The sequence below is a fragment of the Ascidia mentula genome, chromosome 6 (genome assembly GCF_947561715.1).
Source record: "Ascidia mentula chromosome 6, kaAscMent1.1, whole genome shotgun sequence".
Taxonomy (NCBI): Eukaryota; Metazoa; Chordata; class Ascidiacea; order Phlebobranchia; family Ascidiidae; genus Ascidia; species Ascidia mentula.
Genome location: NC_138571.1, coordinates 808747 through 823143, shown reverse-complemented (window position 1 = coordinate 823143; position 14397 = coordinate 808747). Strand labels below are relative to the sequence as shown.

Sequence of the window (14397 nt, the reverse complement as noted above, 5' to 3'; positions counted from 1 at the left end):
TAAATACCAGACATGGCGTTTTGTTAATCTAACGCACGGAAAAGTCCACATTCTATCTCATCATCTTTAGCTGACATCACCACTTTGCGATCTAAAATCTTCTCCAAGTCTTGGTCACTGATCGGCTTGCAACCTTTTTCTTCATCCGCCGACTTCTTCAGCATGGAGAGAATCTTTGTGGAAGTTGATGTTGAACTAAGATTATCAGATTTTATGTCCTCTTCCAGTTTCCCCTTAAACTTGGATCTATTCATGATTAACCGCTCAAGGACACGCTTGGCTTCAGCTCGTTCAACCATGAACTGGTCAATAGTGTTTGCGGACACAAATCTGTAAACTATCACAGCCCGTGTTTGGCCGATACGGTGACAACGGTCTTGGGCTTGCAAATCATTTTGAGGATTCCAATCAGAGTCATAAATAATCACTGTGTCGGCTGCAGTTAAATTAATCCCAAGTCCTCCAGCTCTTGTTGAGAGCAAGAAAATAAACAACTCCGGGTCAGAGTTGAAACGATCAATGAAGTTTTGTCGAACTTCACATGGAGTCGATCCATCTAATCTTACATGATTGTGATTTCTATAGCGACAATAATCCTCCAGAATATCAAGTAGTTTTGTCATCTGACTAAACAAAAGAACCTTATGCCCTTTTGCTTTTAAGACAGGCATCATTCTGTCGAGAAGATGAAGCTTGCCACACGATGTCACCAGTTCCTCGTCAATTCTGTAAATGTCAGTGCCTGGTATTAGTGGATACTGGATGAGATATGGATGGTTGCAGCACTTACGCAGTTGCATAACAACATTATTTAATGATATGTTGGTCACAGCATCTGCGTCAAAACACTTCCTCTCCACTTTTTCCTTTTCCAACCGAGATTCCAAAGTGAGACTTCGAGTTGTGTGTCCAACATGGTTGGTAAATTCTTCACTTCCAACACAGTTTTCTTTGTCTTCTGCCTTTCCTGGTTTTTCCAGATATTTGCGGATTGTGCGATTGGTGAGAGCTTTGTAGAACTCATGTTGGGTCACTGAGAGTGGAGCAAATATTAAAACTTCTCGCTTTGGTGGAAGTTCTAAATCTACATCTGCTTTGGTTCTCCGCAGTAGAAACGGTGCAAGGATTTTATGAAGCATCAAAACAACATTCTTCTCTTTATCTGAGCTCACTGTTTGACTGCTTTTCTGGATTTTGTTAAAATCAAACCAGGTCTCAAATGTGCTGAGATCGTTGAATACTTCAGGTAAGAGAAAGTTAAGCAAGGACCACAGCTCAGCTAAGTTGTTTTGAAGCGGAGTTCCAGTAAGCAGGAGTTTCGACGATACTTTTAACATCTTTAACTCCTTGAGAAGTCTGCAGTTCATGTTTTTGATTCTATGTCCTTCATCAATGACAAGGTAGTCAAAAGAATATTTTGCCAATGCGTGTCGATCTCTCATTATGATCTCGTATGATGTCACAATTACAGGACAACAGTTAAGATCTGGACTCTTTTGATCAATGTTTGACTGAAGAAGATGTCGTTCAGCTGCTGAGCCATGGTAAAGCATTACTGGGATTCTTGGGGTAAATCGCTTAAACTCAGAAATCCAATTACATATTGTTGACATTGGGGCACACACAAGGAATGGGCCAGAAAACCCTAATTTGACCAAGCGTGCAATGAGGGCAATACACTGGATAGTCTTTCCCAATCCCATTTCATCTGCTAAAATTCCATTTACTGCATTTTCAAATAGAATTTTAAGCCACTCATAGCCAGCAATCTGGTAATCTCTTAGGATTCCCCCAGTTAGTAGAATTGGTTGCGAATCATGAACAGCTTTTCCATTCAAGTATTTCACTCCATCAACCACAGTAATTTCATTTTCTCCAGACTTTCCTAGGTGGAGTTTGGATTCAAGCAAAGCTTCTTTGTCTATTTTAGAATTTGTTTTTTGTTGGCTGGAATGTGGACGATTAGAGATGTCTTCATCTTTAGTTATGTCGGATATAATCGAAGAAACATCAACCCATTTGTCTTTTGACTTTTTTGTTCCGATGTGGTGGACCAAATACTTCCACTTGTTGTTTGCGAAACAAGTGTCAACGACCTTTGCTGCAACCAGATCTTCTTCTTGTTCGTTCTTTTGCATCACCTGAACTTTTTCACCGATTTCAAATTCTGCTTTTCCATGTGTTTTTTCATCAACAATATTTTTCTGTTTGCATTTTTGTTTTGCTGGAGTTCCAACTTCCATCTCCCCCGGACTCCGCACTCGTTTTCTGGTTTGTGGCTTTACTTCATTTCCTGCTTTAGGTTTCTCCTCACTTTCCTTTGCTTTTTGGAGCTTTTGTTTTCTCCTCTTTGCCCTCTTTTCTTTCTTTTCCTTTGTTTTTTCAATAATTTCAAGAAGATAATTTGCATAAACACTACTTTTTTCCAATAAATGATGAAGTTGGGTCATTCTCATATCTTCTGATATCTCCCTCCATTGATCAATAGCTTGTTTTTTAATCTCTTCTTCCTCCTTCTTTCCTTCCTCTTTCAATTTTTCCTCTTCTTCAATCATGGAAGATGTAAAAATCTCCTGGTTGCAATTTTTTAACTTTGCATCAGATGTGGATGACTCAAAATCTCCAGCTGCCACATCGTCTACCCCAGTTTCCCAATTTATTTCTTTATTTTCTGTTTTGTTTTCCTCCGATCCGCTCTGAACAGGAGCTGGGGAATTAACCCTCAAGCTTGGCTTCGATTCAAAATCATCATGTATTTGGTTTGAATCCAATTCACTAAATATTCGACGTGAATTTGAATCGTTGTCAACTTCACTTCCTGTGATGCTGTCAGGTTCTGACTTCACCATTGTTAACTTTCTATAACGTTTAGAACTTAATTTCGTCTAAAATAAAGTTTTCGTGAAAATGACTTCACAAACAAAGCAAGCAACAATTTGTATGAGAATTCCGCGTGCAGTGAACAACATTTTTAATACCAGGTTGTAAAAAAGAAATAAACTTTGCATGTTGGTGAAACTTTCACATATTAATTCCAAGAATATCCGACTTTTTACAATAAAGCACCAACAAACCCACGTGACTTATTTAGCGGTTTGCTCCCGCGTAACTGGTGAAGCGTGACAACTTCACTTCAATTGTAACAAATAACAAAAAATCGGAAGGTTTGTTAAATTTTTAACTTGCTGTTTTTTTTGCAATTTAATTTTTTTAACAACCTGCAACAAGACATACGATGTCTATAGTTTTATGTGATTGGTTCCGGTTGAGTAATCACAGTTAACAACATGTGGAAACCTGAACACTCGTGTCTTGCTGAACAGAAACCACCCTCATTCTGGCAGAATTCTGGCAGAATAATTTTGCAAATTTGCCACATTTTACAAGGTACAACAGGCATTTACTCAAAAATTGGTTTCTTTGGGATTAGAATCAAATTACAGAGATGAGCAAGCAGTTTAAACCTCAAAAAACATTTAAACAAAATTTTTCGCAGCTGTATCAATCAAAAAAATCGCGAATTAAAAAAATCGCCTGGTTTTGCGATTCAGCATAATGGCGGCATGCAAAAAACTTCCCTAATACAAAGAATTCTGCTCGGCGTTCTTGCAATAGGTGCCAATATTGACCAATATCACGAGAACGGAAATTTAATGCTCTACCACATGCAATTAACAAATTTGAAATTAAGGTGCCGGATGACCTTCAAATCGCCCATCGAAGACGACCCGCTTTTTGCGAATCAGCAGCATAATGGCGTAATGTCGGCATGCGAAAAACTTCCCTATTAAAACAATTCTGCTCGGCGTTCTTGCAATAGGTGCCAATATTGACCAATATCACGAGAACGGAAATTTAATGCTCTACCACATGCAATTAACAAATTTGAAATTAAGGTGCCGGATGACCTTCAAATCGCCCATCGAAGACGACCCGCTTTTTGCGAATCAGCAGCATAATGGCGTAATGTCGGCATGCGAAAAACTTCCCTATTAAAACAATTCTGCTCGGCGTTCTTGCAATAGGTGCCAATATTGACCAATATCACGAGAACGGAAATTTAATGCTCTACCACATGCAATTAACAAATTTGAAATTAAGGTGCCGGATGACCTTCAAATCGCCCATCGAAGACGACCCGCTTTTTGCGAATCAGCAGCATAATGGCGTAATGTCGGCATGCGAAAAACTTCCCTATTAAAACAATTCTGCTCGGCGTTCTTGCAATAGGTGCCAATATTGACCAAATTTGACCATATTGACCAATAAGCCTTCTAAATTTATAACTTTGGCAGTATGCAAGTACAACATGTGTTCAATCATGTACATTTGCACATATAAGCAAACTTGGCAATAATACACAACTTTATTTGTAAAAAATTGTATTTGTTGACTTCCGGGGCCGAGCCACGTAGCAGCCTTCGACATGCTACAAAATGTTGATTTGCGGACTGCAGTTTGTACACCCTTGGTGTAAACAAATACAAAACATTTTTGCTACATGTTTAGATGATGGATTGCTTTCTACATTTCTTTTTCATGTGCTCTTTGGATAAAATGGCAACAAATTTTAGAGATATGTGACATATATATCGCTAAATACTATTTTTTCCAATACACACAAACATATGTATTTACTGTTTATCCTGTGACATGTGTTGCATAATTGATTTCTGTGACAAAATACTGTAAAAAAAATTTGCTCTATTTTCTGTGCAGGTCGTATTCAGTTAAAAAAAAAGGAAAAGTTGAATTGTGATGGTTACTTTTGAGGGAAAAGAAAATTGAAAATGTAGTGTAGTTCATACTACACCTGACAAATTCCTGCAAATGTGTCATTGGTAGGGGAGTCAGGAGATAATAGGAGAGGGGTTAATAAAATTTTCATGTTAGGTACCACGAATCCATACGAGTTTATAAACCCTTCGGTATCTGAGATCAAATCCTAATAGAATGCTACAGTCAAACGACAACGCGTGAAATATGTCCACATCAACGTCATTGCGTCATAAGGGACAAACAGAAAGAAAGGCAATCTTCGACCAAAACGAATTTCAATGCCAGGACCAAACTTTATTTTATCAAAATAGGACTAAAGACCGCATATCAGCAATTCTATTAAAATAGTTTTGCCCGCGGGGAATGCCCGTCTTGTACTCCTGCGTCATAGAGAGTCTCAGTTTCGTCACAAGGCAACCGGTGATGCATTGGGGTCAATTTTCTGTTTATTGAGCAAGAAGTCACGTGGTGTAGCCAGGGCGATTTTCAGCGTGTTTGGTGCAGTTTTAGTGCAAATTTCTGCTCTTCTCAGTCAGTCAGACGTTTGGTGCAGGGTGCTGTGAAAAGTTTAGTTGAAAAACCATCAAAATGTTCAAGGGGATGAAGCACAAAATTGAATCTTTTATTGGCACCTATTGCAAGAACGCCGAGCAGAACTGTTTTAATAGGGAAGTTTTTCGCATGCCGACATTACGCCATTATGCTGCTGATTCGCAAAAAGCGGGTCGTCTTCGATGGGCGATTTGAAGGTCATCCGGCACCTTAATTTCAAATTTGTTAATTGCATGTGGTAGAGCATTAAATTTCCGTTCTTGTGATATTGGTCAATATTGGCACCTATTGCAAGAACGCCGAGCAGAATTGTTTTAATAGGGAAGTTTTTCACATGCCGACATTACGCCATTATGCTGCTGATTCGCAAAAAGCGGGTCGTCTTCGATGGGCGATTTGAAGGTCATCCGGCACCTTAATTTCAAATTTGTTAATTGCATGTGGTAGAGCATTAAATTTCCGTTCTCGTGATATTGGTCAATATTGGCACCTATTGCAAGAACGCCGAGCAGAATTGTTTTAATAGGGAAGTTTTTCGCATGCCGACATTACGCCATTATGCTGCTGATTCGCAAAAAGCGGGTCGTCTTCGATGGGCGATTTGAAGGTCATCCGGCACTCTAATTTCAAATTTGTTAATTGCATGTGGTACAGCATTAAATTTCCGTTCTCGTGATATTGGTCAATATTGGCACCTATTGCAAGAACGCCGAGCAGAACTGTTTTAATAGGGAAGTTTTTCGCATGCCGACATTACGCCATTATGCTGCTGATTCACAAAAAGCGGGTCGTCTTCGATGGGCGATTTGAAGGTCATCCGGCACCTTAATTTCAAATTTGTTAATTGCATGTGGTAGAGCATTAAATTTCCGTTCTCGTGATATTGGTCAATATTGGCACCTATTGCAAGAACGCCGAGCAGAATTGTTTTAATAGGGAAGTTTTTCGCATGCCGACATTACGCCATTATGCTGCTGATTCGCAAAAAGCGGGTCGTCTTCGATGGGCGATTTGAAGGTCATCCGGCACCTTAATTTCAAATTTGTTAATTGCATGTGGTAGAGCATTAAATTTCCGTTCTCGTGATATTGGTCAATATTGGCACCTATTGCAAGAACGCCGAGCAGAATTGTTTTAATAGGGAAGTTTTTCGCATGCCGACATTACGCCATTATGCTGCTGATTCGCAAAAAGCGGGTCGTCTTCGATGGGCGATTTGAAGGTCATCCGGCACTCTAATTTCAAATTTGTTAATTGCATGTGGTACAGCATTAAATTTCCGTTCTCGTGATATTGGTCAATATTGGCACCTATTGCAAGAACGCCGAGCAGAACTGTTTTAATAGGGAAGTTTTTCGCATGCCGACATTACGCCATTATGCTGCTGATTCACAAAAAGCGGGTCGTCTTCGATGGGCGATTTGAAGGTCATCCGGCACCTTAATTTCAAATTTGTTAATTGCATGTGGTAGAGCATTAAATTTCCGTTCTCGTGATATTGGTCAATATTGGCACCTATTGCAAGAACGCCGAGCAGAATTGTTTTAATAGGGAAGTTTTTCGCATGCCGACATTACGCCATTATGCTGCTGATTCGCAAAAAGCGGGTTGTCTTCGATGGGCGATTTGAAGGTCATCCGGCACTCTAATTTCAAATTTGTTAATTGCATGTGGTAGAGCATTAAATTTCCGTTCTCGTGATATTGGTCAATATTGGCACCTATTGCAAGAACGCCGAGCAGAATTGTTTTAATAGGGAAGTTTTTCGCATGCCGACATTACGCCATTATGCTGCTGATTCGCAAAAAGCGGGTCGTCTTCGATGGGCGATTTGAAGGTCATCCAGCACCTTAATTTCAAATTTGTTAATTGCATGTGGTAGAGCATTAAATTTCCGTTCTCGTGATATTGGTCAATATTGGCACCTATTGCAAGAACGCCGAGCAGAATTCTTTGTATTAGGGAAGTTTTTTGCATGCCGCCATTATGCTGAATCGCAAAACCAGGCGATTTTTTTAATTCGCGATTTTTTTGATTGATACAGCTGCGAAAAAATTTGTTTAAATGTTTTTTGAGGTTTGAACTGCTTGCTCATCTCTGTAATTTGATTCTAATCCAAAAGAAACCAATTTTTGAGTAAATGCCTGTTGTACCTTGCAAAATGTGGCAAATTTGCAAAATCATTCTGCCAGAATTCTGCCAGAATGAGGGTGGTGAACAGAAATCTGTAGATTTAAATATTATGGAAACTTCAACCACCTCCTCTGATAAAATAACTTTGCAATTTCAATGGAGGGCGGCAAATTTAATGGCCGTCAAAAACTGTCAAGTATCTCGCAACATTATGTAAGTTAATTGAAGTAAAAGTATTTTGGTCAAATGACATCAATGTGAAATTTAATTGCAGTGGTATAAGTTTACGAATCATATTAAAAAACTTTTAAAAATATTTTTATTTATTTGCAGGACTCAATTCATGCAAAGCAAATGTGTTTTGAAACTAGGTATGTTCTACATGTTTTTACACATGTTACTGTAAACATCATATAAGATCTTCAACTTATTTCAGATGATTTATATTCTGACAATGATAACTTTGTTGTCCTATGGATTAACTCATATTTACTTAAATGGTTCTGATGTTTTTTTCATATAAAGTTTACTATTGGTGAAAAGTTTTACCTTTTTAATATTTTGTAGAAAATGTGAAAGCCTCTGCCCAGTTCTGCCAGAAGTGTGGAAGCATTTTTACCCCGAATAATTCCATGTTGACAATCAAACCAAAGATGAGGTTTGACAAAAAAGTTAAGCGGAGTCTAAGCAGAATGAAAAGGAAAATTGGAGTGAGAGCAAATGCAAAGGAAAAACGTTTGGTGAAAAAATATCTTGAATCTCAAACAAGCATAAGTTTGACGTGCAAAGTTTGTGGTTACTTTAACAAGTTGTTTGGTTCAAGTCGAGAAAACCTGAATGAAATCAATGGAGAATCACAACTTCACGGTAAACCATTGTTATAATATATGTTAAGGTAAACACAGTGCATTGTTGTAAACTTACATAGTAATATATGGTTCCAAGCAGTTGCCTAATGTGTTTTACTGTGGTTCATATCTATGGATTGACATAGACTGTAAAGTCACCACAATGTGGAATAGTATCAGCCTGGTTAGTTAGCCGACAAGACTGTCGTCAGTCATCAGCTGCACTGATGAGACCTGATATTTTAAAGCAACATGCACAACTGTCTGCAGCTCACAAGTGATTTATTTTGTACCAAACTTGCAAACATGTTTTTCTTATATTTGTTGCCAATCTGCGTAATTCTTAAAACCTGGGTTTTATTTGAGCTGCAGACAGATTACCATAGTAGTTTGCAATCTGACTAAAATGCTCGGGGGTGGGGGGTGCGTTATCAATATTGCTGTCAGCAAAATGTCGTTTTCAATTTGTTTTTTCTGGAATTAAAAATCAGTTTTTGTATTAACTACTGTCTTGTTGTATGTTTTGTCATCAGTTGCCATGGCAACCCCAAGCAAAACCTCAACTCCACTAAGGACAAATGTAACTCCCTCTAGTGGTAATCGGATGAACAAGAGAAAAAGAAATTCAAACTCAAGATTATCGAATCTTTTACGGGAACAGGGAAACTCATCGATAAACAACAGTCTACAGGATTTCCTTTCATCTCTTCCTTAAAATTATTCAACTGATAAAACGTTCAGCAAATCCACTGGAAAATGGGTGGAGTGACAATTCTGTGTATTTTTTATATGCGCAAAAGAGTCAATATGTATTTTTGTTTCTTAATTCATCTTTTTTGTCGGTAATAAACAATTGCCTTTAAATAATCCACAAGTTGTTTTTGATTATTTATGTGTGAAGCGCAGAGGGAGTTGTATTTTGCCAGACAAATATGTTTTACTAACGATCGTCATTGTGTTAATTACCCTTTCGTATAGGAAACTATTTTTAGAAAAGAAGCTTCTCTGTGTGGCGTTAACTGAACAACGTTTATCACCGAGTGACAACACGCATATGAGATATGTCCGTTACAAACCCTCCATTATGCGTGTGTTTGAAACAACGCTAGATGTCGCTCATGAGTAGAAATGGTTCGCATCAGACGTCGGTGTTTGTCGCCAACCACATCCTCCCACTGAGCGGTCGGTACACTTTTTGCTGGATCTCTGAAAGGAAATGATCAGTTTAATATTACAGTGTAAATTGTAGAGGTATTTTGAACAAAATAAGGTTGTACTTCAAATAAAATGTCCCGCAGTCGCATTCTCGAACAACGTAATAAACAGTGATGAGTCTTGAATGTGAAACTAGTACAGGTCGATTGAGATATTACAGAGTTTGGTTTTATTCCGCGGTTAGATTATCGATGTCTGGTCTGGATGTTTGCGTTATGACAGTAAAGGTTTCGCTTCACATTCATCACCAGTTCAAGGAAGTAATCAAGCAACCTCCGCCACCGCTTAAAATCTCCCTACTCGGGAAGCAATCATGGTATTGAATAAATACAAAGTTTTCAGTCATAAGCCGATCCACATTAAACAAATCTTCTAATTTCTCCACACAGAAAGAGGGTAACCGTTATATCTCTGCTTGGGAAGTTCAATATTAGGCGTCATATAATACTTTACAGCCTAAAATCTCGGCCGGTTGAGATGACAGCGGTCAACACGATGGTCGCTGTGCAATGAAGTTCGTGTAGTGAATATGATAGAGCAAGCGAGGTGACCAGGAAGGCGAGAAACCTTAAATATATCATCGACGTCATATCACGTCGAGAAATGCAAGTAAGACAAGGTTGATGGGTTAATTGGTCGAACCTGGGTCGCCTCAGACGAGGTCGAGGTTCTATGGAAAGGGACGAATCACAACAAACACCTCCAAGCAACAATTTGTGTTATTGCTGTTTCTTCAACTACTTGTTATATTTTGTCGCAGCACCGCCTTTGGCCCCTTGCATTGAAAAGACGTCGCATTGGTTGGGGCGCCACAAGCTTTTACTTGAAGGGTAAAGAATTTTATCCCATATCATATTCCTTCACCTTTTCGCTACTGCAATGATAAACGTTTTGATATACGTTGGTGAATTCATACCTAAAGAAGTTTAACAAAACCGTAGTTTCATTGCCTCTAAAAGTGGTCAACATTTTTTGTTGCGTCGGTGTAACATTTTGTTAGCTGGAAATGCGTCACCGGATTCATGAAAGTTGAGAACCACTGGGCGTGGGAATATTCTGTTTCCTGTTTTGAGCATTTATGGAAGTTTCCTCAATGGTTGAATATTGTTACAGACAGTGGAGGGCTTAACTAAACCCTCATGTTGCTTGTCACGAGTGAAGGAAATGTAATGGATTTACCCGTGGAATGAATAAGCACTGGAACTGATATCTTAAATTTATCAGTGTTTTGTTGTGAGTAAGGATATGAGTTGGCAGAGGTTTCAACGAATTGCGAAGTGTTGGTGTTTTAAGGTTAGGCGGATAATATGGATATGATTCCATTAAAAATAGAATAAAGATGAACAAATGAAATCCTTGGCAGCTAAAAACAGGTGTAAACACTGTTTCTACCTGTGAGGTCTCTTCAGTGCAGCTTTTGACTGAAGCACTGGTCTCGCTTTCACAATAACGGACAGAGAGATTTGTTGTTTAAAGATTATTTCATTTAGGTTTGAACAAAACTACTTCGTGAATGAAAAATAAACACAAGAAATAAAGTGGCAAAAAGTTAAAACAGTTGTCACGTGACTTCAAATTTGTCGCAGTGAATCACCCTCTGACGTAGGATCACAGAGAGTCACACTGGCGATGGGTTGCGACCCGCGCTTTAGATATTACAAACCAATCAGTTTAATAAGGAATTGTTTGACCTAGGACGGTAGATGTCGCTCATGAGTAGAAATGGTTCGCATCAGGCATCGGTGTTTGTCGCCAACCACATCGTCCCATTGTGCGGTCGGGGCACTTTTTGCTGGATCTCTGAAAGGAAATGATCAGTTTAATATTACAGTGTAAATTGCAGAGGTATTTTGAACAAAATAAGGTTGTACTTCAAATAAAATTTCCCGCAGTCGCATTCTTGAACAACGTAATAAACAGTGATGAGTCTTGAATGTGAAACCAGTACAGGTCGATTGAGATATTACAGAGTTTGGTTTTATTCCGCGGTTAGATTATCGATGTCTGGTCTGGGTGTTTGCGTTATGACAGTAAAGGTTTCCCCTCACATTCATCACCAGCTCAAGGAAGTAATCAAGCAACCTCAGCGTTCGCTTAAAATCTCCCTACTCAGGAAGCAATCGTGATATTGAATAAACACAAAGTTTATAAACATGTATTGATCAAGACAAAAGTACTCATGCATTGATCAAGCACACATTTTTCGATTACAAACCCATTTACCAAAACTTCTCATTTTTTTCTCCACACAAAATAAAGGGGGTAGCCGTTATATCTCCGCTTGGGAAGTTTAATATTAGGTCTCATATAATACTTATAAAATTCCAAACACGATAAAAGATACAAAAACGCACGATTAAAACAACATTTATTATAATGTGAGTTCGTATAGGCGCCCATGTGATGTTGGTTTCCATAGAATCGCACATGGATTGATAATTTGCAACAGGTTGCACAGGACGTGCTGTTTTGATTGTCTTACAAATAACTTATCAATATCCCGAGGACTGCCAAATAGTAATGGAGAATTGTTTGTCAGTCTCTTGTATTGTGGTGCTTTGTACCAAAGTGTTAACTAAACCTTTGCACATTTTACATGTTTGTTGATTTAGGAAATACGTTTTCTTCTTGTGTAAAGAATGAGACTATATGTGATTTTGCCTTACAATGTGCAAATAAAACTTGCATCACGTGGTATTTGAAAACCAACTTCCGCAACTTTAAGGTAAGAGTTTCGACAGAAATCATAGCGAGCAAATTTTGTCAGGGAAAAGTGGCTGATCCAGCTAGGCTGCAGTGCCTGGGCTGTGAAGCCTGTAGATCTAGTGTATTTAGGTTTTATTTTTCACACCAATAATCAAAACATTAATTGACCTCAATGCAATGATATCAGCTTAAAATGTTTCTATTTAATTAACATAAGCGTCACGAAAGTTTGTAATATACTGTTGTCTGTTGCTAAACTCGTAACAAGCATATTTCCTAGCAAACATTGAAGGAACGTTGAAACTTTCGGACAAACATGTCATCATCTGCTCCACAAGAACAAGGTGACGTTAAGTCAACTTATATAAATACATGAGCGCTCTAGAAATAAGTTGGTTCAGTGAATGTAATCCCTTTGCTTAGTTTACCACATGAAATTTACCACATGAAATAGTTTAACTGCTACAACTTGAGCTTCATGCATGTTCACAAATCAGTTTAATGAGATTAAAATTAAAATGTTTCATACAACACTTAAACATTCATCTATCAATCTAGCTGGGAGTTCAAGAGATGTCGATGATCTCTCACAAATGTTGGATCTTCTACCAACGACCAGCCAACATGACATAACTGATGTTCCAGGGACATCTGCACAACGTAAAATTGTAAGTCGGTGACTCCCATGTGTGGTAAACGTTGCTAGGCCTGCTGGTATTTTCAATCAATGCATGACGAGGTTGGATTTTCATTTTGAGACCAATTCATGTGTTGTTTATTTCTGATAAAAATCACTTAATTTCTTCATTGTGTTTTGTTTCTAATGAACTAGAATAATTTGAAATTCCTGTTGCTGCCAGGCATATTGCAATTAACTAACTGATGCAGTCTCGCCGCATGGCAGACGAAACGTCGTAAAAATAAACTACGTTTATGCCAGAAGATCAGTACATAGTTAATTAAAATAACTTGTTGTTACAAAATATTCTGTTTGAGAAAGGGGAACTTGTCGATATTTTCGTTGTATCAACTACACATCAAGTACACCTAACTGTCTATTTCAAACCTGACTTTTTAACACGTCACATGCAGAATATCCAAGGAGAAGGCCCTGTCTTTGGCGACCAACACATCCACACAACTGGACCAGTCTATATCGGACCAGTTACGATCAAACACCAGGTCAAAGTTGTTCAACATGCAACTCCACAATCGGTCAACTTTGTTCAACATACAGCACCACAACAACCCAACTTACAGTCAAAAATACAGGAAAAATGTGAGTGAACATTGGTAGAATAAAGTGTTGTCACACATGGGTAACTTGCCACCCTAGAATATACAAAAGCTGTGCAGTACGTCACAAATATTACATGGGTGTGGGCTGCCAAATGTTACATTGGTGTGGGTTGACAAATGTTACATGGGTGTGGGTTGCCAAATGTTACATTGGTGTGGGCTGCCAAATGTTACATTGGTGTGGGTTGACAAATGTTACATGGGTTTGGGCTGCCAAATGTTACATGGGTTTGGGCACACAAATGTTACATGGGTGTGGGTTGCCAAATGTTACATGGGTGTGGGTTGCCAAATGTTACATTGGTGTGGGATGCCAAATGTTACATTGGTGTGGGTTGACAAATGTTACATGGGTTTGGGCTGCCAAATGTTACATGGGTTTGGGCACACAAATATTACATGGGTGTGGGCTGCCAAATGTTACATTGGTGTGGGTTGACAAATGTTACATGGGTGTGGGTTGCCAAATGTTACATTGGTGTGGGCTGCCAAATGTTACATTGGTGTGGGTTGACAAATGTTACATGGGTTTGGGCTGCCAAATGTTACATGGGTTTGGGCACACAAATGTTACATTGGTGTGGGTTGCCAAATGTTACATGGGTTTGGGCACACAAATGTTACATGGGTGTGGGTTGCCAAATGTTACATGGGTGTGGGCTGCCAAATGTTACATGGGTTTGGGTTGCCAAATGTTACATGGGTGTGGGCTGCCAAATGTTACATTGGTGTGGGTTGCCAAATGTTACATGGGTGTGGGCTGCCAAATGTTACATTGGTGTGGGTTGCCAAATGTTACATGGGTGTGGGCTGCCAAATGTTACATTGGTGTGGGTTGCCAAATGTTACATTGGTGTGGGCTGCC

At 38.8% G+C, this 14397-nt stretch overlaps 3 protein-coding genes across 3 annotated transcripts in view; 2 read left to right on the top strand and 1 right to left on the bottom strand.

The window, feature by feature from the left end:
• Window positions 1–8: 8 nt before the first annotated feature.
• On the bottom strand, window positions 9–2880 carry LOC145905366 (lymphocyte-specific helicase-like). Its single transcript, XM_082992543.1, has one exon. The coding sequence runs from the start codon at window positions 2847–2849 to the stop codon at window positions 24–26; it is 2826 nt and encodes a 941-aa protein (XP_082848669.1). The 5' UTR covers window positions 2850–2880; the 3' UTR covers window positions 9–23.
• A 4663-nt stretch (window positions 2881–7543) lies between these two features.
• On the top strand, window positions 7544–9085 carry LOC145906697 (uncharacterized). The gene is made up of 4 exons (XM_082994148.1): window positions 7544–7677; window positions 7798–7835; window positions 8032–8331; window positions 8846–9085. Exons 1-4 carry the CDS (start codon window positions 7574–7576, stop codon window positions 9025–9027), a joined length of 624 nt encoding a protein of 207 aa, XP_082850274.1. The 5' UTR covers window positions 7544–7573; the 3' UTR covers window positions 9028–9085.
• A 3060-nt stretch (window positions 9086–12145) lies between these two features.
• Window positions 12146–14397, top strand: part of LOC145906419 (NACHT, LRR and PYD domains-containing protein 3-like) — a 57349-nt gene continuing 55097 nt past the window's right edge. Inside the window, exons 1-4 of the mRNA XM_082993836.1 lie at window positions 12146–12252; window positions 12514–12577; window positions 12792–12901; window positions 13326–13512. Of these exons, the coding sequence (XP_082849962.1) occupies window positions 12550–12577; window positions 12792–12901; window positions 13326–13512 (325 nt within the window). The 5' untranslated portion in view covers window positions 12146–12252; window positions 12514–12549. The remainder of the gene's footprint in view (window positions 12253–12513; window positions 12578–12791; window positions 12902–13325; window positions 13513–14397) is intronic.

Coding starts and splice junctions, on each gene's coding strand:
- LOC145905366 (XM_082992543.1), bottom strand. CDS start 2,849: ATGGTGAAGTCAGAACCTGACAGCATCACAGGAAGTGAAGTTGACAAC.
- LOC145906697 (XM_082994148.1), top strand. CDS start 7,574: ATGGAAACTTCAACCACCTCCTCTGATAAAATAACTTTGCAATTTCAA. Junction 7,836..8,031: donor CAAATGTGTTTTGAAACTAG/GTATGTTCTACA, acceptor AATATTTTGTAG/AAAATGTGAAAGCCTCTGCC. Junction 8,332..8,845: donor TGGAGAATCACAACTTCACG/GTAAACCATTGT, acceptor TTTTGTCATCAG/TTGCCATGGCAACCCCAAGC.